This window comes from Cannabis sativa, chromosome 3 (genome assembly GCF_029168945.1).
Source record: "Cannabis sativa cultivar Pink pepper isolate KNU-18-1 chromosome 3, ASM2916894v1, whole genome shotgun sequence".
NCBI classification, from domain to species: Eukaryota; Viridiplantae; Streptophyta; class Magnoliopsida; order Rosales; family Cannabaceae; genus Cannabis; species Cannabis sativa.
The window spans coordinates 247,284-270,852 of record NC_083603.1 but is presented as its reverse complement, the minus strand read 5'-3'; the positions used below and the strand labels follow the sequence as shown (position 1 = coordinate 270,852).

The following is a 23,569-nucleotide window of genomic DNA, read 5'->3' as shown; positions in this document are numbered from 1 at the left end:
GCTTTATAGCATGTCCTCCTTAATTAATAGAATTCCAAAATTATTAATTAGTTACATTCTCCCCATTCTTGGGATATTTTATTTGTACGCTAATTTTTTCAAGTACACTCCATTTTTTTTTTGGAAAGGAAATACACTCCATTTTTTATACTCACCTTTTCTTTTTTCTTTTTTTCTTACATTACATAAATTAAAAAAAAACAAAACATTAAGACAAAAAACAAAATAAAAAAATATATTTTATTAGATTAAAAATACAAAATAAATGTACATTTTCTTTCAAAAATATGAAAACAAGATAAAAAGAAAAAATAACTGTATTTTAATAATTAAAAACTAACTAGTTATTTAAAAGATAAATTATTTTAAATTAATAATAAATAAATAAACAAGCCATTATAGAAAGAAAAATAAGAGTTGAAGTTCCCACAACCTTTAAAAATTAGGTAGAGAACACTATCATGTACTAAACACCATAAGAGGTAGCATACTGTTATTGGTGTATTTTAATATCGGGTTCCACACATTTTAATTTAATAAATTATATAGAAAATTGTTAACCAAAGAATTTTAGATCGGTGTGGTGTTAAAAGGCACCTTAATTAAGGTGTCTAAGCATCTCTAATCATACTTTCTAAACACAATTTTTAACTAAAATAGAGAGCGAGATTTGAAAAAAATGAGTTCTAACCATACAAAAATGGCTTTCTATAATCAATAATAGATAGAAAGTTCTCTTAATGTAGAAATCTCCTTATTTTTTTGCTTAACTTTTTAAATAGTATTTTAATCTTTGACACTACTATTTTTTTATATTATTTTATAAAATTAATTTATATTACAAATTAAAATAATTAACTATTAACTATAGTAGAAAGTTTGGAGCAACAACAATGACTCTCTATTTTAAGCTATTTTAACTGAAATAAAAATAAAAAATAACATTGAAAATGCATAACAATGCTCATTATTATAACATGTGGCTTCTCTCCTAACAAATTAATAAGTTAAATAAAAAAGAAGTTATCTATATATATATATATATGAAATTATATGAATTGTGTATCAGTTGGCAGTTGGGAGTGTCATAAATGAAAATTATTAACACAATAATAAATAAATTATTAAAGAAAAGCTCAATTTGGGTCCATTGTTTAAGTCCTTGGCTGGCTTATAATTAAGTGAAATAAACTTCAATTTACTTCTCCACGATCCATAGCTATGTATTTATATATCCCATAAGAGTTATCATATCACTAAAATATATATCACCTTTGAGTACTTGAAACTTATAATAAAAATAATAATAATAGTTAAATTCTCCAAATGAAGATTGCTCTTTTCCAATGGGCACTTCTAGGTCTCTGGCTTTGGTTCTCTGCTGTGAGTTTTTGCCAAGCTTCTTCAGGTATGTAAATAATCAATAATAATTTATTCTTTTTCATAAAAAAATTGAGAAGATAAAAAGAATATTCATAAACTCAATGTGCAATATATATATATATATACATACGCATATGTACGGGGAGTTATAGCAGGTTCTTTAATTATATATAGTTATAACATGATATCTGTAAATTTTTAAAAAATTCTAAATATAATTTACATTACCGAAATAGGTTTGAAGTTTTTTTAACATACTCAAAGTAGATTAGAATATCAAAAATTCTATTTTCAGTAAACTATTCAAAAAAATTTTTAAAAATTTACAGGCATCGTAATTATATATAATGAATATCACTATAAAAAAATTAAAAAAATATTTCGACATGTAATTTTAGGCGTGGAGAATGGCTAAGAGATTATAATTAACAATAATCTATCATAATTTTCCTACATAATTAAAAAGTAACTTGCATTAATCATACCAACAAAATAAAAGTTGTTACATTTTAATTTTTCATTTCTAATGACCCAATTTTTCATTGCATTCCATATCAATGATATCATAGTTGTTAATATACATAATGTTAAAAGATTATATATTCTTCAAATATAATAACATTCAATAACATATTTTTTCATGTTATATATGCAGAAGCTCCGGGTATCAAAAATGAAGATACATTCATCCCACCATCAAAGAAACCATGCTTGAAAAAATTTCATGAGTTTTTTCATCACCCTATTCCAAAATTTAAGAAGTCTCATCCTCCGTCGATTCCCGTTCATAAGCCAGAACCAAAGCCAGAGCCAAAACCAAAATCAAAACCAGAACCGAAGTCAGAGCCAAAGCCAAAAAAAGAATCAAAACCGAAACCAAAGCCAAAGGTGGAACCGAAGCCAATTTACAAGCCACATCCTTTTTTTAAGAAACCATTCTTTAAGTTCCCACATCCTAAGAAGCCATTTCCACCATCAAAATCCTAGATTAATAGTGTGATAGTATTTCAATATTAATTTTCATTTTTTTACTATGGAGTGTGTTGCAAATAAATGCCTTCTTTTTTTGGTTGAAAAAAAAAAGAATTATAACCATAGAAGAAGCTAGAGAGATCATGTTGTTGTTATTTTCATTAATTTAGGTTGATTATTTATGTGTGTAATAATATTGTGGTAATGTTTCTTCTGAATATGGCAATCAATTAATTAAGAATGTGAAATTAAATGTATGCATGGGACAATTTTTTATTGTTCTCAGAGTGTTGTAATATTGAAAATATAGCGCCCTCACTATGTAATAATAAAAAAAAAAAAGCCATATATTTATCAATAAAAAATACTTAATTAAGGTTTTTGTTGCCCAAACTTTAACATGTACTAAATCATGTTTCCTAAACTATTAAGGTCGATAAAAATCTACCCTGAACTATTGCGAATATTGTATTTAAGGATTTTTGCTCAATTTTAGTAAGGAAAGTCTAACATGGATAAAGTTGAGGAAACATAATTTGGTACATGCCAAAGTTCGAGTGGCATGATTTGGTAAATATCAAATTCTGAAGATTATGATTTAGTAAAAAAATAATCACCGAATTAGTAAAATTGAATGAAATTGGACAAAAGTCCCTAAATCGAACAATCTCAATAATTTAATGGAATTTTAATGACCAGAAAAGTTCAGAAGACATAATTTGATACATGTTAAGTTTAGGGGACAAACATCTAAATTAGCCGTAAAAAATATAAATTTCATTAATAGTACTCTTTTTCAGTATGTGAAAAAAAAATTGTAACGACTTATTTGAAAAAATTTATAATTTACGATATCACAAAATAAGATTAAAATATCAGTTGAACGCGTGTAAAAAGAAGACACAATATACAACTGAAAGTTCGAATTATATTTTTTGATATTATGAATTATTTGAAAAAATTAAAAAATTACTATAAAATGTATATTATATAACTAGTACAATTGTATATGGTCATGTAAAAAATTAAATTACAATTTTTCAAAATGCTTAAAATAAATATTTCTCTACTAATTAATAAAAACAAAAATGTATCCCTACCATAAAATTCAAAGGGTAATGCTAAATTGCTAATAATAATGTGTTTTGACAATAAAGCTTTCTCATGAATGAGTAGGTAGAGCCAAATTAATAAAAATGAACTTGTAAATAAAATTATTAGTATATTCTACATTAATATATGCATACATAATATATATCTTGAACAAATTGAGTTAAAATACAAATTACATGATTATTGATTAATATATATGATCAAGATCAAGTAGTTGACTCTATAATGTATGAACCACACCAAATCCATTTGTCTTTTGTTGAGAAAGAAAACTAACTAATAAAAAAGAAAAAAATAATAATAATAATCTTTGTTCAAGCAAGCAATGCATGACTCTCACCTTTAATATATTTATAGAGAGATTTATACAACTATATATGCTAAGTATGTTGAAATATATAGAAAATTTTCTAGTAGAAATCTTTATAATGTTTGTTCTGGTAGATATTTTCTATTTATTTTGGTATTTATAAGAATTTTTTAGTTTATTTTTTTGATCGCATACGTTGTAGCTATTTTAGACCACTTGTAAATTTTTAGAAAATTCTGAATATGTTACATTGCTAAAAATAAGGTTATAAACAGTTACTTACCACGTATGTAAGAAAAACTCGTGCAATAAAATATGTAAATTTTATTTTTGACATTATAAATTACTCATAATTTTCTAAAATTTTTACAAATGATCCTAAATAACTATAACAGATCATTAAAAAAAAAATAGATTAAAAAACTTTACCAAAATAAATATAAGTTCTACTGAAACACCTGTAAACTTACCCTTTTAAAATATATATATGCTTATAGTAATGTCACCTCCTCCTACCCCATGAAACTAGATCCCTAGATAAAAGCTTATACGTATTTGTTTAATCGAAAAACAAAAGACATATTCAAATCAAATTTCTCCTCTCTTTTTGACTCACTCCTTTATATATACAATTTTTATTTCAATTATTTTTTGCATAAGCAAAATTATTGAAAAAGTTATGTGCTCCTACTTTGTGACTCGTTACATTAATACAAATTATTTAAAAATAAACATATTTTAACTAAATATATATAGTCACGGTTGAAAATTAAAACCTAAATATATAGATTTTCATTTAAATAATAATAACAATTAATAATAATAATAATACTTAAAAAAGTCATTTATTCAAAAAAAAAAATACTTTAAAAAGTCATAAGGGATACAATGCACTCTTTATCTAGTTCGGCGTATCTAAAAGAACTTTCTAGTCTAATTTCTCCATAGTTATTTACGTTATAATTAAGACATCTTGCAAAATTTTAAAAAATTTAGAAAAATTTAACATAGCAGTTGAAACAATTTGTTGCACGCATAATTTTTTTTATTTTATACGCGTGTAAAATAAATTGTTTGAACTCTACTTTCGTCATGTTAAATTTTATAGAATGTCTTAAATAACTACAACATAGATGATTATTTTTTCACAGATGCCAAAACAATTAAAAGTGCATCGGTACGTACACCTCCTTCAAAGGTCAGGGTAGAATTTTCTAAAATTATTTTTTATATATATATTTTCTAAAATAAAACTCAAGCATAAACATACTAATAATAATACATTAAATATTAAAGAGAAAAGTTTGAAACGGCAAAAGACAGTGTCGTTTCAATATTTGAAATTCAGTTAACAGTTATTTCCTAGCCAAGTCAGAATTCCCTCCTTTCTCAACTACCTTCTTTCCTCTCTTTCTCTCTCTATAAATTCTCTCCCTTTATAGAGAGAGAAAGAGAGAAACCAACCATGGCGGAAGCTACTCGAGCCCGAATCCTAATCGCCGCGACACTGCTCCAGGCGGCGGCAGTATTGTACGGTTTTCCGGCGACAATGAATTTGGAGAGAGCATTTCCAACAAATCACCGAGTTGAGCTGAGTCAACTCAGAGCTCGAGACAGACTCCGGCACGGCCGGTTATTACAATCCACCGGTGAATCTTTCGTCGATTTCCCCGTTGCCGGAACCTTCAACCCATATCTCGTTGGGTAAAATAGTAATTTTCCATATAATTTTTTTTTGTTAAAGAATAATAAAAATTGAAACTTTAATTAACAGGCTATATTTCACACGTGTGAAATTGGGTTCTCCTTCACAAGAATTCTATGTACAAATCGACACGGGAAGTGATGTTTTATGGGTCAATTGTAATTCTTGTAAAGGTTGCCCAAAATCAACTTCACTAAAGGTAACTAGTTACCTTAATTGAAAAAAAGTTGACTTTTTTTAGTGAAGCAAAGAATTTGATTCTTGGGTTTATTATTTTGATGATTAGATTGAGTTGAATTCTTTTGATGTTGGGAGTTCAAACACAGCTTCAATGGTTTCATGTTCAGACCAAATATGTAAACTTGGACTTCAATCAGGTGACTCTGCTTGTTCTGGTCAATCTGACTTTGATCAATGTATTTACTCATTTCAATATGGAGATGGTAGTGGAACATCTGGTTACTATGTTCAAGATTTGCTCTATATGGACACCGTTCCCGCCGATTATGACGACCCGACGAATACTAATTCGTCGGCCAATGTCGTTTTCGGGTGAGCTTTTTCGATCCCATTTATCACTATTAAAAAGAAAAAGTAACACTGGTTTAATATTTACTTTCATATATTTTAAATTAAATTAAAATAAATGGGACTCGTATTGTAATGTTGGAAACTATATAAGTTTTCTATCGCCAAGTGTTGGGTTGTGCATTTGGTGTCAAGACAAATAGTGATATTTTTGTAATATTTATATGCAAAATGGTGTTTTTGAAAAATTTAGATACATTTGTTTATAAGAAAATGATGGTATTTTTAATAAATTTTGCACTTTTATTTAAGTCGTATTTTGTCTATATTTAAGGTCGGCCCTGTATGTAACAATTCACTGTTTACTTAGACCTCAGTTTTTAGTAAATAATAAATGTGTCACGTGACATAAGACATCATTAATCACAGAATCGACGTCTAAGTTGAAGTACAAATTTACTCTTTACTAGTGTAAAGTAACTTTTTTTACCTCTTTCTTCAAAACCCACCAGCAATTTATGTTCTTTCAACTAGTTTTCACATCAAAACGAAACTCGAAACACAAATTCCTTAACCGAATCGGTATCAAAATTAAGTCTTTTTCGGTTACTTTTTGTAAACAGATGTAGTACTTCAGCAACTGGGGACTTAACTAGCAAAAATGCAGCAGTTGATGGGATTTTCGGGTTTGGTCAGCAACAAATGTCGGCGATTTCGCAGTTATCTTCACAAGGAATAGCACCAAATGTTTTTTCTCATTGCTTTAAAGGAGACAATAGTGGTGGTGGCATTTTAGTTCTTGGTGAAATTGTTGAACCAAACATGGTTTACACTCCACTTGTTCCATCTCAGTAAGTTTAATGTTTTTAACAAAAAAGTTTAAGATCTTTAAAATATGACACTTTACTAACTTTAAAAAAATTCATTTCAGGCCTCATTACAATCTGAATTTGCAGAATATATCTGTTAATGACAAAGTATTACATATTGATCCAGAAGAGTTTACAACATCAACCAATAGGGGAACCATAATTGATTCTGGAACAACTTTGGCTTATCTTGCACAAAATATTTATGACCCTTTTGTCAATGCTGTAATTTACTTTGAAAAATTTCAAATAATTTATATAATTGAGTTTTTTCTTATGATAAAAAAAAAAACAATTAACCAATTTTGTTGTGTGTTATGACAGATTACTAATGCTGTTAATTCAGAACAAGTAACTCTTGTTACATCTCAAGGAAATCAATGTTACATTATCACTTCCAGGTTAATCCATCCTCATAATCTTAAATTAAATATATAAGAATATTTACAGCATAATTACTTAAAATTTTATATTTGTAATTGGTATAAATTTGATAAATTTTGTTTAGGGGTAAAAATATTTATAGTTACTAAAATTGTAATTCGATCATTTTAAACAGTTAACTTTCATATCTAACGACTAAAATGACATATGTCACCACCTAATTAGGTCATTAATATTTATGATGTGTTCTAATTAAATGGTGACACATGATATCCTAGTCACCACCTAACAAAGTTAATGAACAAAGAGTGATTGAATTAAAAGTTAATGAACAAAGAGTGATTGAATTAAAATTTTAGTAATCTTAAGTAGTTTTGTCACTAAAAAGTTAGTGACTTCTTAAAACTTACAAACATAAAATTTGCAGTACTTGTGCCTTAATTATTTCTAATATATAATATAAGAAATTTTTGTAATAAACTTTTCTTAAGGGTTATTGTGGTAGATTTTTTATCTGTTTTGACATTTAATAGAATTTTTTAATTTAATTTTTTTCATGATTGCATATGTTATAGCTATTTAATGTCATTTGTAATTTTTTTAGAAAATTCCAAATAGTTTAAAGTGTAAAATATAAAATTTATACAATCACTTACCATATATATAAGAAAAACAGTAGCGAGTGCAGCAAAATAGGTAAATTCTATTTCAGCATTGTAAACTACTCGAAATTTTCTAAAAATTTACAAGTAGCCCTAAATAACTATAACGCTTACGATCATTGAAAAATAAACTAAAATGCTCTTTTTTATGCCTATTTAGATAAAAGATCTACCGAAACACTCCTTTAAGGAGTGCACTATCGAATCGACTTACCCTATAACATAATCCCCAATAAATATACTAAAAAATGGTACTTTTTTTTAATTCTCAATTTGCAGCATCACTACTCATATTTTCCCTCAAGTAATTTTCAACTTTGCTGGAAATGCATCTATGGTTCTAGGGCCTAAAGATTACCTTCTAGAGCAAAATTCAATAGTGAGTTCTTATACTCTTTCATCACTAAATTTCATTGTTAAAATGCTTTAATTTTCTTTCATTTCGATCTGATTTCGAAACCAAATTCATTGGCATAGGATGGAGCTGAGCTATGGTGCATTGGATTTCAAAAGAATCAAGGTCAAGATACAACTATACTTGGAGGTAATCTAATTTGAACTCTAACAAAACTCTTCTTTGTCTTAATTATGTTTCTCTTCTTGGATTAATAACTTAATTAAGACTTAATCATATTTTGACAGACCTTGTTCTAAAAGATAGAATTGTGGTCTATGATTTGGGTGGTCAAAGAATTGGATGGGCTGATTATGACTGTAAGTTAATTATATATATAAATGCATGTAATTAATAATTATATATAATTTCTTTGGGATAGTTTTTAAAAAAAAAATACAAAAACAATAAAAATATTACAAAAGTACGGTTGTACGAAATTTTAAATATTTTTATGATTTAATTTACAGAAAATATGATCTTTTGATGTATTTTTATGTTATACTATTATTAATTTTTTGTTATTTGGTGTTATTTTTTGTTATTGTTTTGATATTATTTTTCTATAACTTTTATGTAGTTTTTTTTGTTGTTTTTATAAAACATCGTAAAAATATCAAAAAGAACTTTCAACGTAAAAATGTAAAATTTTTTTAAAAAATAATATTTTATGTAATTATATTACTTTTTTGGGTAAATACTATTTTGGATCATGTGTTTTGTAAAAATTATCGATTATACTATCTATTTTGCAAAACGACAAATCAAACTCTATATTTTTCAAAATTGTACAAAAAAATAATATCTTAAGCTTAATTTTTGTCAAAATAAAATTTAATAATAACTTAAACAGAAGGCGTTATAACTAAAGTGGTTACTTTTTTATATCTGTTTGTGTTAAAAATTAGTTTCAAGTTAGTTTTATTAAAAAAAAAAATAGTAAAAATTTAGCTCAAGTGATAGTCTAATTTACAAAATACAAGGTTTAAAATAGTAATCAACGTAATTTTTATAGAAAAAATCCAAATCAAATTTTATTCTTTTATAATAATGAAGTTTAATTTTTGTGTTAATTAGGTTCAATGACAGTAAATGTTTCAGCTAACAGTAGCAGTGGAACAGAGTTTGCTAATATGGGACCTCGAACCATAACCAATAATTCATTTAAGAACAAACCTCTAACCATAATCACACTTTCTATTCTAAACATTTTCTTCTCATATTTTCATTTTGGTATTATTAACTATCTATACAGTTTTACTTATTATTCATAATACAAATTCATTGTATCAATTATTTTTCTATACATTAATTTCGTTTATACTTTAGTGCTTCTCTCTCATATTTTTATATTATACAATTTTAATAAGAGCATTATTATATTGGATGAGTGGTAAATATTATATTGATTTTATTATTTAATATAATATTATATTTGGTATTGACTTGTAATACGGGTGCACATTTATACTTGAAAACCCACCCACCCGACCTGAAACCTAAAAGCCCTAAAAAAATCAGGTTTCAATTTTAGTAGACCGAGTTCGGTTGTAACCCGATTTTGTACCGGGTCGAATTCGAGTTTAATATTTTTGAAAACCTAAAACTCGAAACCCAGTTAGTACTTTTTTAATTTATTTTTTATGCATATATATTATATAATATAATAATTATATTTATATTTCTTTTTTAATTGTGAATTTGTGAGTGTGTTAAATTGTTAATGTGTTAGTTTATGTAATATGTATATATAATTATATATATAAGTATTCTTTTTTGGAAATTGTAAAAGAAAAATAGATTGTGTGTAATTAATGTATTTGTGTAAAATATAAAGAAATTGATAATAATATATTGTATTATTGTGTATTGTGTATTGTGTATGTATATGATAATAATATATTGTATAATTGTATTATTTTGTTAAAAAAGTGATATTAGAAAAAGCCTAGCCCAACTCGAAACCCGACCCAACCCACCTGAACCTATCCCAACCTGAACTTGACCCACCCGAACCTTAAACCCGAAAAACCCAATCTCCATACGGGCGGCAGTCCCAAGATTCCAAAACCTGAACCCAAAAACTCAAAAAATCCACCTAATGTGCACCCCTAACTTGTATTAATAGGTTGCGTAAAATTATACTATATTTACTATAAACTCAACCCTAACCCTAACCCCAACTTCGACCTCAGCCCTGGACCTGCGACCTCAGGTCAAGGACTGGGTCCACAGTCTGAGTCTTGGTATGGGGTACGAGGTTGGATTCTGGGTACAGGTTCAGGTCTGGTGTCGGGGTTTAGGGTTCGAGTCCGGGTCTTAGGTCCAGTACGGGTCAGGGTCCTAAGTCGAATTTCGGGTACAGTACGGGGCGGGTTTCGAGTTTGGGTCCAGATCCAAGGCAACTGGTCCGAGTCCAAGGTCAAGAGTCTGGGGTCAGGTCTAGATCCAAGGTCCAATTCTAGGGGTCGGGGTCCAAGTTTGGACCGGGTTCAGGGTCCAGGTATGGACTGGGTCCGGGTCTGAGTTTAAGTCTCAAGTCTAGGCCTGAGGCCGAGGTCCGAGTCCTTAATCCTGGACTCTTTATAAATAATATAACACAAGCTAATACAAGATCATTTATTATGTATTAAATAATATAATTTACATTACCTTAAAATATGTAATCGTAATAATTATACGATATAAAGTTTTATCCAACTATAGTGTTCCTTGATATTTTATATAATACGACTCTTATTCGACCTACCAAATAAGCTATAAGTAAATATAGAACATGTTGTATTGTACCAACAAAACTTTCTTAGCCAGGAGGGTTTTGTGCGATAGCCCTAATCGCCCACCCCTTAATTAAGCCGAGACGAAAAATGTCATATGTCAACCAAAAATTATGAACAAAGAATATTGGCTATACATGTTTTTTTTTCTCATAAGTAAATACATACATAGAATCAAACTGAAAAATTATGTAGCAATAAAAGAATAGAGTTTTTTTTTTAATAGAAATTGTATATTTTATTAAACATCAAATTTCGCTACCAAACAAAGAAGCAAGTCAGTTAGATTATCCTCCAAATTTATGCAACAATCAAATATAATACAAAAGCTCTAACAAAGTTATAAATTAACATGTTAGTTGATCATTTAACAAAGAAAATATCAATATTTCTCAAATCACAAAGCAATTGCTTACAATCATTAATTACCTGACCAAAAGTAAAGATCATCCTACTAGAACTCCGTAAAACTTGTACCACGGTCAAACAATTTGTTGCAAGAACCACATGATACCATTTATGATCTTTCATCCAACTAAGAGCCTCACGAAATCTCATTCCTTTAGAAGTTCATGAGAGACTGAACCTTGGTAAAATCTGGTGCTTCCTTCAATGAGCAAGCCTTGATCATCACGAGCTATACCATACAAAAACCATAACTCCTATCATTATCAAGCAGAGCGACATTGATATTGACAATAATACTTCCAAATTATGGTGAACTCTAATGCTCAGCTTCATCTCTTACTTGAAAATTGTGACAGTCAGTAGTCCTGTGATCCGTAAGGGGAAATACCGGGTAAGCTGTGCAATCCCACACCGCCTGGGGAAGGTCAAGTGGGATGATTCCGAGACTGTGTAGGTATGGGACTACACAGCTGAAGAGGGCTTAAATGGATTGATTGGTACTACCTATGTCAACAAGGTGCATCTTGTTTTTCGGTAGCCCATCTCGAAAGAACTCCACAGTTAAGCGTGCTTGGCTTGGGGTAATTTAAGGATGGGTGACCTCCTGGGAAGTTTTCCCAGGAAGCGTGCGAGTGAGGACAAAGCATGCTGGAAACACTCGTGTTGGTCTGTAGGGTCGGGTCGTCGATCCATGAAGCGACGCAGTGACGTACTCGTGTATAAGAGCCATTCATTCCGTGGGTGTAAGGACCCAATGGAGGCTTGAAGCGAGGACGTTACAAATGGTATCAGAGCCTTGACCCAGCCGGAAGTGTGGTCGACGAGGACGTCGGACCCTGTAAGGGGGGGTGATTGTGACAGTCAGTAGTCCTATGATCCGTAAGGGGAAATACCGGGTAAGCTGTGCAATCCCACACCGCCTGGGGAAGGTCAAGTGGGATGATTCCGAGACTGTGTAGGTATGGGACTACACAGTTGAAGAGGGCTTAAATGGATTGATTGGTACTACCTATGTCAACAAGGTGCATCTTGTTTTTCGGTAGCCCATCTCGAAAGAACTCCACAGTTAAGCGTGCTTGGCTTGGGGTAATTTAAGGATGGGTGACCTCCTGGGAAGTTTTCCCAGGAAGCGTGCGAGTGAGGACAAAGCATGCTGGAAACACTCGTGTTGGTCTGTAGGGTCAGTCGTCAGTCCATGAAGCAGCCAGAGTGACGTACTCGTGTATAAGAGCCATTCATTCCGTGGGTGTAAGGACCCAATGGAGACTTGAAGCGAGGACGTTACAAAAATTAGGCCAAGATGACTCTAAAATGGAGTTTTGAGCAAGTCTTCATTAATTAAAAAAGAATAGGCATTTTTTTTTATCAATAATGAATGCATTACTTCATTAATCACAACCTCTTTAGTCTTTACAGCCAACAACAATCAAACCAGCAGCCACATGCGACTCACTTACAAATCCTCTCTATATACACTTTCTCAAACTCTTTTAACTTCTTATTTTTCAAGTATAACAACTTTATGCACTTCATTAACAATTGCTCTTGCCGTATAAGAATAAGAATTGTATATGCATCTATTTCTATTGATCCAAAGACTATAAATCACAGCAGCCAAAATAACAACATTTACCCTTTGCTTCCTGTTCTTTGACTACCAAGCCAGTCAGCTTCTCCAGCCTTTAAAATCAGTGGGCCAAGCTTTGCTGCCAACCCAATTATGCACCAAAAAAATCACCTCTCTTGACAGACAGCAGTTGAAAAATAAGTGCTGTTGCGATTCCTCAGCCAACCCGTAAACAGGGCATTCTTTAGTATCTAAATCAACATGAAATTGTCCAAGTTTGTCTCGGGTCAAAAAGCTGAATATTTACAACTTGCCATAAGATGAATCGATTCTTGGGAACGTTTAAAGAGCTCCAAACACTGTTTTTGTAATGGAATTGTTGTTGTGTAATGAGGCTGTTATACAGCCAGTTGGTTCTGAACTTCCCACCAGTTCCGGCAGCTTGGATGTTCCCGCTCGAGAACTTGTCCCTCAAGTGACATAACTTCTTACAATACCAGCTAGAGTCAAGCTTAAGATCATAGGACCAAAAGGAAGAATTCTTCAAATAAACATTGTTAACCCATTTCACCCAAAGAATATCTCTTTTGGTTAAAATGGCTCAAATGTATTTGGCAAGGTTAGCTTGATTCCCTCGTTAAATCCCGAACCCCCGTAAGCTTTTGGGAGACAAACTTTTCCCAAGAAGCAACATGAATCTTACTTCTATTGCCATTTAGACCACAAAGGAAACCTGTGCAGAGCTTTTCAATCTCCTTTGTGACTATGATCATCCAGTAATTACGAAGACCAAGTAACACTAAATGAATTAGTTGAGCTCTGGCAGCAAAAGACAGATGTCTGCTTCCCAGAATAGGCATTTTAATCCCACATTGATATTAGATAAAATAATTAAATAAAAATCTACTATAAAATTAAATTTATTTTGTTGAAAATTTTATTAAAATAATTAACAAAAATATTAAAAAATATATAAATTTGGTGGTTGAACTAATTTTTGTTTTAAAAGAATTTGATTGTAATAAATTCAACTTTAATTTTTTCTTAGGTAGGGAAGCATCTATATATTTATAAATGAAAATTAAGTGACATATTTATGAAAACCAAATTTCTATGTTGTCTTAGCCCTAATAATTCATTAAATTCACCTCAACTATTAATGTGTTATATTATAGGTTTTTTTTCAAAAATATTATCATCACATAATTATAAAATATAAAAAATTATGTATCTAAAGTAAAAGTTTACAATACTATATATTTTTTACACTTAATTTACAATAATAATGTTACTACTATTATTGACGTGTCACGTCAGTCAAATTTGACATTTCTAACATTTTTCTATTTTTTTTTTATTTTTTTGCGTTTTAAAAATAATTTTTTAGTTACTAATAATGTTGATAAGAAACCAATTAGTTATCTTTATGTAAAAAATAATATTTTTATATCATTTAGGCAACCTTAAAAAAATTTCGAAACTAATGGGTTGCCATGTAATATAACAAATTACCAATTTTATATACCGATTATTTTATATACCTTTTTGTTATTTTAAAAGCTAATTAGCATGTCGTAATTAATTCAATTAACAAAAATCTAAAATGAATGCTAACTAAGATTTAAAAAAATATATAAAACATTAATTAATCATTATATTAGTAATCAAATGGTTTTTTTTTTTTTTTTGAAATATAGCAAAAAATATATGCTTCCCACATTTTGAAATGTTCACATTGAATAGTAAATCGTAATGATATTATTCTAGGCTCATCCGAGTAACGAGGTGATCATAACTTAATTTTAAAGTTTGAGAGAAGAGAGATAAATAAGAAAGAGAGAAAGAAGAAGGAGATGAAGAAATAACGTAAGAGAAGGGAAAAATGGTAAGAAGAGAGAGAGGGGGTATAAATAAGCGTATTAAAATATAATCAAATAAATAAAAACGTTATTAAAATTTGACCAAGTTATTTTTGACAATTAGATTAAAAATAACTCATTTTGGACAAATTTTTTTAATAATCCATGTTCCTTTTTCAAAAAATAAATGAAATAATTTAAAGATAATTGCATAAAATACTAATTTTTGTATAAATTTTACATTTTTATGTTCAAAGTTTCTTTTACATTTTTACCGTATTTTATAAAAATACAAGAAAATTACATGAAGTAATAAGAAAATAACATGAAAAATAATATGCAAACAACAAAAAATCAACAAAAAAATAACAAGAATACAACATAAAAATATACTAAAAGACCGTATTGTATGTAAATAAAATATAAAAACCCGTAAAAATGTTGAAAACTCCATACAGACTGTATTTTTGTAATTTTTTTTGTTGTTTTTGGATTTTTTTTTTAATTATCCCAATAATTTATGTGCAGCAAAAATATACACAAAAGAAAGAAAGAAAGAAATTGACAATTTATATACTTCAATGCATGAATTATTAAAAAAAAGTAAAAATTCTTAACAATCAATTTTTTTTTTATAAATCAAGTATGTGTATTGCTCAAAAACGATTTATACAACCTTATAGCATTCTCTAAGTAAGAGAATCTAAATATTTATAAAACTTTACAAGGTATCAAACCATATTTCTCACTTTTGGTTGCTTTGTTTTGGGCATATACATGTAATTCTTTTTTTCACTATGTTTTTCACTTTTACAATTACAATCTCTACATTTGTATTGGAGTTCTGTCAAAAAATATTGTTTCTTGTACGCCATATTTCGTAAACAAGAGCTGCTATGACAACAACTAAAATTGACTTCTTTACCTTGCTTATCTTTGCCCTTTCTTAGCCACCTTATGATTCTTTCCAAGGTAGTAGCTGCCATTCCCCAACTTAGCCAAGATTTCACATTTTCCAAACATTTCGAAGAGAAGGAACACTCAAAAACTAAGTGAGGCACAGTCTCATCTTCAGTGTTGCAAAGTAAGCATTTAGAGTTCTCAAGCTCCATATACTGCAACCTGTCTTTTGTTTTGATTCTATTGAGCATAGATAGCCATAGAATGAAACTATGCTTGGGAATATTTAACCTGCTCCAAACAAATGAATCACAATCAACTTTGTTAGCAATAGGCCAAATAGCCTTATATCCCTTTGCCACTTTGTACTTATCATTTTGTACTTGGGATACATCAAAATTGCTTGCTACCTTATCTTTTATGATTATCAGCTTGCGCCAATACCTTATCTTAACAATCAATTTTGTTCAAAAAAACTCTTACAAAAAAATTGTTAAAAAATATAAAAGAAAAAAGAAGTCAAAACTAATGAATTACTGTATTCTAGAAAAAATTGAATTCTGATTATATTGAGTAATAATAATGCACCAAAAAATAAACACAAAATATATTTTTTTGAAAGTAAATTGGAAATTTTCATTATTAATAGGAAAATTTGACAATAATCTATTACATGATGATATATTACTCAATGAGCAGAATCAATAATGCGGTTTACAAAAATAGGAATGAAAAGTCGCCAACGTTGAAGCATCAAAGAAGTGCAAACTGAAAGAATGTTAGATCTTTAATCTAAATGAACATGTGACAAAACACATTTATCAATCACTATCAGTCAAAGATCTTCTAATAAAAAATGGGTAATAACAACTCGATTATTCAATATAGAATAAAATAAAATAACTAAATGACCAATCGTAGCGATGACAATCGTAACAAACAGTTGTACCATAAATTATGGGACTAATAAAAATTTAAGAATCTCTCTGATCTAAATAGAGATAGGAAAAGTCATGATACTAACATAAATATGTTTTGAGCTCGTTGAGATTCTCCTAATATTCTAAAAAGTAGAAATGAGACTAAAATTGTCATATAGAAATAAAGTCATACTACCATAACAATAGTAAGGTGTGTATCAACACTATTATTCAAAATAAATATAGATATAAAAAAACAAAACACAAGACAAATAAATAATACTCTAAGATAATTTACACCAATGAAGATTCAATCCATAGTCAATGAATAACTCAAGTCTCCAAGACACCTTCGAAGAAAGAAGATGGAGAAAAAAAGAACGCTCGGGCAGAATGATAGCGATAACCCCAGCAAAATCGAAAAAAATCTGAGAATCAATAAGACCCGATCTGAGTCGTGCCATAAGGTCGAGAAACGGCTCACAAGCCATGGTCAGGCAAAAAAATCAAGCAGCGACTAAAAACTTCGGGAGAAAAACCCTAGAGATCATTAGAAAAACAAAGTTGGTGTTGTATAGACACAAAATATTAATTGTAGTGATATGACAATTTTTTTTGAACCAATCATATTTATTATTTTGCATTATATTTTGATGCAACACATTTCATTAATCATTCTACTGTTATGTTAAACAAGTATAAGTTTATTCTCTAAATTCTAAAATTTAGATCATAAAAGTTGCTAATAATTTAAGTACCGCTTAGCGACCATTTTCATCTTTTTTTGAAAATTTAATAAGAAACAAAATTTAAATTAAATTGCACAAATAACGATATAATATTTAATGTAATGTTAAATAAAAATATCATTTCTTTAAAAATACTCATAAATAATAGTTAAAAAAGTCAATACACAAGGTCGTTTTTTATTTTAAAATTATGTTAAAGTAGTGGTTAAGAATTTTCTCCCTTCCCTAACCTACCACTAATCTCTTTTTCTAAAGTCATAATCTTCCTCCTAACTACCTCTCCCAATCTCTCTATCTCTATATATCTCTTCTTATCTCACTCCCAAAAATAAGAAAAAAAGACACAAATACACTAAGCTACATGGCGAATACAAGAATGAATAATTCTCAACTAAGGTTACTTTTAGTTACCGTTACCATCGTGACACTACTACACACAACGGCGACAACAACTATGCATGATTTGCATTATTCTTCAAGTATGATGACATTAAAAAGGGCTTTTCCACCAAATCATTTAATTGAACTGAGACAACTCAGAGCTCGTGACGAGCTCAGACATGGTAGAAAGTTACAAGACACTAATAATAGTGTCATTAACTTTCCAGTTGGAGGAACATTCAACCCAAGCCAAGTAGGGTATGATATTATATAAATATATATATATTGATTTTTATTTTAATTTTTTAAGAATTAAACTGATAATTTGTTTTTAGGCTTTATTATGCAGAAATAAAATTGGGTTCTCCTCCACAAAAATACCATGTGCAAATTGACACAGGAAGTGATGTTCTTTGGCTCTACGGTTTTCCATGTATTGGTTGCCCACTATTTACAAGCTTAAATGTGAGTTCATTAATTTTTTGAGAGATATTTGTAGTATAAAAAATTCTTAAATTTTTGAGTTTGTAACAGATATAAATTTTATGATTTTTTAACAGTATAAGTATTCAATGTTAGTAAAATTGTAATTTTTTTTCCAATTTCGTCAGTACAGACTTTGTTAGTGTTTGTAGATTTTGAATCATTGAGTCTGGACCGAAAAGTGTAATATCAATTACTTCCAAATCTTGTTTCAACTAATTCAAAAACTAAGTTTGATTACAAGTGTAAGCTCATTTCTATATCATTAAATCTGGATAGAAACATGTAGTATCAATTACTTTAAGTCTTCTTTCAACAAATTCAAAAACTAAAGTTTGATTATAAATTTAAGACACTGTAACAAAGTATGTACTAATAGGACTTGATGAAAATTATAGTTTTACTAATAATAAATATTTATGTTGTTGATATAATCATAGATTTATTTCACTTATAAACTTAAAACTTTAATTACTTATACTACAAATATGATCAATTATTATAAAAAGAAAGAATATAGTTTTTAAAGTTTTATATAATAGTGTAATATTAATTGTTGACGATGATTTAACTGAATTTTTAATGACGATGATCAGATTGAGTTGAATTCTTATGATCCAAAGAGTTCGAATACATCTTCATCGATATTATGTTCAAACCAAATGTGTAAAGATGGAGTTGGAGTAGAAGAATCTCTTTGTTCTTTCCACTCTAATCGATGTATTTACACGTTCACTTATGGAGATGGAAGCACAACGACAGGGTTTTATGTTTCAGATTTGTTGTCGTTTGACACAATCGATGGTTCTTCTCATACTAACTCTTCTGCCTCTGTTGTCTTTGGGTAAATACTTCTTAACAAAAAATTAATTATTCAATTGTTACCTAACAAGCACTTAATTACATTCATTATCATTAATTAATCCCTCTAGTCTCTATACTCATTATAGCCTAATATATAATAAAAGTCAATTATAAGGTAATTAACCTAGACTTACATATGCATGTAATGATGTTGATATACATTAAATTTTGTACCTAAATGATGTTAGGTACAAAATTTATCATTACTTTTAACTACTAAAACTGCCAAATTTTATGTTAATGAAGCCAAAAAAACTCTTGTAATGATAAAAGACTTTTAAACCAAATTTGTAACTAGGGCAAAGAAAATTACTCTCTCAATGTATAGTGCCTTTTAGTCAAATCCTACCATCAAATTTTGAAGATACATTGTATATTTTGTTACACATTTTAACATCCATACTTATATGTGTTATATAGTAACATTTAATATAAACATATAGATACATATGATATTCAGGTGTAGCAAGATTGCAAGTGGAGAATTGAGCAGAACAGAAAGTGCAGTAGATGGGATTTTTGGGTTAGGTCAAAATAAATTGTCAGTGATTTCTCAACTATCCTCACAAGGAATTTCACCAAAGATTTTTTCACATTGTTTGAAAGGAGATGATAATGGTGGTGGTACATTACTTTTTGGTGATGTTCAACATCCAAATATGGTTTATACTCCAATTGTTCCATCAAAGTAAGTCATTTTTTTAAAAAAAATTCCTTAATTAAGGTATAATTAATTATCAAATAATAATTGGTAAATATTATTTTGGATTATGAATTTTATAAAAGTTACCGATTAAATTCTCTATTTTAATAAATAATAATTTAAATCCCGTACTTTTTTCAAAATGTTGCATAATAATACCCTAATCCAAATTTTAGTCAACTTTTTTATATATAACTAATAAGTAAACAATTTTTAGTGGAAAAAATGTAACAAACCTACTATTGTTATATTCTAACCCTAGACTTAAAAAATAATTATCCCTTTTGTTAAACACAAAAAAGGTTGTTTATAAAACAACAAATAATTTAAAAAATAGAGTTCAAATTGTTATTTAATAAAACAAAATGTTCAATCGGTAATTTTTGTTAAACACAAAATTTATAAAATAATATTTATCCAATAATAATTATTATATAAGTCTAATATAGTATTAATTATAGTTAATTAATTTTCAGGCTTCATTATAACATAAACCTTGTGAATATATCTGTTAATGGAAAAGAATTAATGGGCATTGATTCAAAAGAGTATTCATTATTATCAACCACTAATGACACAGTAGTTGATTCTGGAACAACTCTTGCTTATCTTCCAAAACATCTTTACAAGTCTTTTATCATGGCTGTAAGTAATTATTTCTTTTCTTTTTCTAATATATTTTTTTAAATAAATTAAGTTAAAAAATTAATATAAAAAATATTGTAATATATATAATTATATTTATATATGCAGGTTGATGAAGTTGCTTTAAATAATGCAAGTTTAGCTCATACATATGAATATCATTGTTATTCTGTTGATTCCAGGTTAATTTTAATTAATATACGTAATTTTATTTTAAGAGATTTATAATATAGGGTGTTTCAATAATGCATCTTCTTAAAAAGATATATTGATATACCTTTTATTTAGTTCGGCATTAAGAAGAAATTTTTAATTTAATTTTTTTATATATTCATGTACGTTATAAATTTTTAAAATATTTTATAAAATTTTGATAAATTTAGAATAATTTATAATATAGAAAGCAATGTTCAAATAGTTTATTTAACACGCGTATAAAATAAAATAGTTACTCATGCAACACATTGTTTAAATCTTATTTTCGCTGTGTTAATTTTTTTCGAATTTCTCAAAATTTTGCAGAATGTACTAAATAATTATAATTTACATGATTATAGGAAAAAGTTTTATTAAAAAATTATTACAGATATCAAAATAGATAGAAGTGTATCTGTGTATTATTTTTAAAAGGTATATTGTAGAATTTTTTTATAATATAATATTGAATGTTAATTTTAAGAAATTATTTACAGCATGATAAATAGTACATTTCCAGAAGTGATTTTCAACTTTTCTGGTGGTGCATCTCTAGTTCTTAAACCTAAAGACTATCTCTTACAACAAAATTCAACTGTGAGTAGTTCTTTCTCTATATAAAATATAGCTTAATTGTTTAGATTAATCAAAATAATTTTGTTTACAAAATTTGTTTGAATTAATTGTTAGTTTTTAATCGAACAAATTATGAAAAATATACTATAATTTTGTTATAAATTAAAATTTTGGAAGAGGCCAAGCAGGGTCGGCTCAAGGGTGGGCCTAATGCCTTAGGATTCCCACCAGACCCAAAAAATTGTTTAACAAAAAAATCTTAAATTTGTTTTTTTTTTTAATATTATGTTTAGTATTTTTATTATTATTTATTAAAAATATAACTATTTTAAAGTATACCTAATTTAATTGTCATTATACTATCTTTGATATTTTATTAAGAAAAAGAATTTATTTATATTTTTAAAATACTATAGTTTAGATTTTTATCACTATATGTACAAAAACCATAAAATTTTTTATATAAAAAATGTCTAATTAGATTTTGAGAAAATTAGACTTTATACCTTTTTTATATTGTCATCTTTCATTTTTACCCTCTTTTTTAAAATCTATAATTTTTACCTCTTTTTTTAAACACTTTATCGATTTTACCCCTATCACCTTAATATACTCTCCATGTGACTCTCTTATATCAAGGTATTTTGGGCACAATACATATAAATAAAGGTATGTTTCAATTAAATATAAAATTAGAGGTAGTTTTAGTTAATTGATAAATAAAAGAGGTATTTCTCAATATACCCCTTAGATTTTTCGACCATGATCCTCAATTGGCTTGAGACAGGTTTGGAGCCAAGACCCACCTAATAACCATGTCATTTGCTCTATCCTTAGTTCCTTACTTATAACAATTGAAACAAATGAATTTTTATTTTTATGAGTTTCAAGGTATAAATTTTTGAAAAAATGACTTATTATCAAAAAAAACAAGTTATTTTTATAAAAAAAAAAAATAAAAAATGTGATAAAAATAGTATAAGGTAACTAGATACCTAAAGGTACATAGTTATCCTTATCTGATTTTCCCATATTTTTTAACTTTTTATTAAACCTTTTTTTCATAAAAAAAAAATTAAAAAAATCATATTTTCGGAGAGATAACATAATAATTCTCATAGAATTTATAATTTCCTTAAAAAAAATACACCAACTTTACAAAAATTAACATCTTATTATGTATATATATTTGCAGGATGGTGATAAATTATGGTGCATGGGATTTATGGAGAATAAGGATACAACAATACTAGGAGGTGAGATTTGCTCATACTTTGAAATTGTTTTATTTTTATATATTAATTTTAATTTGTTCCATTAATTATTATTATTATTATTATTTTGGCAGATCTTGTTCTAAAAGACAAACTTGTGGTCTATGATTTGGCTAATCAAAGAATAGGATGGACTGATTATAATTGTAAGTTAATTTAATTGCTTAGACATATCTTTAAATATAAAATGTACTTATTTAACACTTTTTATTAGTTTAATAGAATATTTTTTTAAAAAAAAAATACCAATATTTCGTTAAATTTAACGGTGTTAGTATAGTTAGTTTTATAAATATATAAATATTAAAATTATTAGATTAATTTAAATATATATAAATATTAATATTATTTGTTTTATGTTAATTAAACTTATATTAATTTTAGATTAATTAAAATATATATATAAATATTAATATATTATATATAATATTATTATTTTTTTTATTATTGTTTTTAATATTAAGAGTATGTTCAATTTTAATATTTTTAAATTTTATATTTTTTTTCTCAAATTTTTAAACTTTAAATATTGTTTTTTAAAAAAATTACAAATTAATTAATTATTTTTTTTAATTTATAAAATTTTAAAAATCTACATAACGAAAATAAAAATAAAATTATAATTAAATATATGCACGTAATAAAAATTTAATATATATTTATATATCTTCTTAATTAAAAATATTGTATTAATTTCTTTTATATATATTCTAATAATAGTAAATTTTTCTTATATACTTTCAGGTTCATTGCCAGTTAATGTTTCAACAAATAGTAGTGAATTAGTGAAAGAAGAGGCCCCAAACAGCAATAATACATTTAAGAAGGAGCCTTCAAAAATTATTATACTAATAACCATACTTATAATTACTTTTTTGTACATATAGCAATATTTATTAATATTTAGTTTTATATGTTTTACCAAATAAAATAATGCATGCTATAGTA

At 27.6% G+C, this 23,569-nt stretch overlaps 3 protein-coding genes and 1 long non-coding RNA gene across 5 annotated transcripts; 3 read left to right on the top strand and 1 right to left on the bottom strand.

Annotated features, from left to right (window-relative positions):
• The first annotated feature begins 1,206 nt into the window (after window positions 1-1,206).
• Window positions 1,207-2,612, top strand: LOC115708947 (uncharacterized). 2 transcript variants are annotated; one of them, XM_061112868.1, is made up of 2 exons: window positions 1,207-1,408; window positions 2,039-2,612. In XM_061112868.1, exons 1-2 carry the CDS (start codon window positions 1,327-1,329, stop codon window positions 2,368-2,370), a joined length of 414 nt encoding a protein of 137 aa, XP_060968851.1. In that variant the 5' UTR covers window positions 1,207-1,326; the 3' UTR covers window positions 2,371-2,612. The 2 variants fall into 2 exon arrangements, with proteins under 2 accessions (XP_060968851.1, XP_060968852.1); XM_061112869.1 differs by having other exon boundaries at window positions 1,221-1,408; window positions 2,042-2,612.
• Window positions 2,613-5,152: 2,540 nt separating this feature from the next.
• Window positions 5,153-9,768, top strand: LOC115708983 (aspartic proteinase 36). The gene is made up of 10 exons (XM_030637002.2): window positions 5,153-5,482; window positions 5,553-5,682; window positions 5,770-6,035; window positions 6,635-6,862; window positions 6,943-7,105; window positions 7,205-7,281; window positions 8,206-8,305; window positions 8,404-8,470; window positions 8,569-8,640; window positions 9,398-9,768. The coding sequence occupies exons 1-10, from the start codon at window positions 5,244-5,246 to the stop codon at window positions 9,592-9,594; spliced, it is 1,539 nt and encodes a 512-aa protein (XP_030492862.2). The 5' UTR covers window positions 5,153-5,243; the 3' UTR covers window positions 9,595-9,768.
• A 1,597-nt stretch (window positions 9,769-11,365) lies between these two features.
• On the bottom strand, window positions 11,366-13,700 carry LOC115708984 (uncharacterized). The gene is made up of 2 exons (XR_004010135.2): window positions 13,139-13,700; window positions 11,366-11,734 (listed from the first exon to the last, which is right to left on the bottom strand). It is a non-coding gene; the product is annotated as an uncharacterized LOC115708984 (long non-coding RNA).
• Window positions 13,701-17,813: 4,113 nt separating this feature from the next.
• Window positions 17,814-23,569, top strand: LOC115710028 (aspartic proteinase 36). Its single transcript, XM_030638328.2, has 10 exons — window positions 17,814-18,139; window positions 18,217-18,346; window positions 18,961-19,208; window positions 19,689-19,916; window positions 20,408-20,576; window positions 20,685-20,758; window positions 21,269-21,368; window positions 22,543-22,603; window positions 22,696-22,767; window positions 23,366-23,569. Exons 1-10 carry the CDS (start codon window positions 17,862-17,864, stop codon window positions 23,506-23,508), a joined length of 1,503 nt encoding a protein of 500 aa, XP_030494188.2. The 5' UTR covers window positions 17,814-17,861; the 3' UTR covers window positions 23,509-23,569.

Bases quoted from the DNA above. Each gene is read 5' to 3' on its own strand.
- LOC115708947 (XM_061112868.1), top strand. From the start codon at position 1,327: ATGAAGATTGCTCTTTTCCAATGGGCACTTCTAGGTCTCTGGCTTTGG. The intron at 1,409-2,038 runs GTATGTAAATAA...TTATATATGCAG, and splicing joins TTTTTGCCAAGCTTCTTCAG to AAGCTCCGGGTATCAAAAAT.
- LOC115708983 (XM_030637002.2), top strand. From the start codon at position 5,244: ATGGCGGAAGCTACTCGAGCCCGAATCCTAATCGCCGCGACACTGCTC. The intron at 5,483-5,552 runs GTAAAATAGTAA...TTTAATTAACAG, and splicing joins TTCAACCCATATCTCGTTGG to GCTATATTTCACACGTGTGA. The intron at 8,471-8,568 runs GTAATCTAATTT...ATATTTTGACAG, and splicing joins AGATACAACTATACTTGGAG to ACCTTGTTCTAAAAGATAGA.
- LOC115710028 (XM_030638328.2), top strand. From the start codon at position 17,862: ATGGCGAATACAAGAATGAATAATTCTCAACTAAGGTTACTTTTAGTT. The intron at 21,369-22,542 runs GTGAGTAGTTCT...ATATATTTGCAG, and splicing joins TCTTACAACAAAATTCAACT to GATGGTGATAAATTATGGTG. The intron at 22,768-23,365 runs GTAAGTTAATTT...ATATACTTTCAG, and splicing joins AGGATGGACTGATTATAATT to GTTCATTGCCAGTTAATGTT.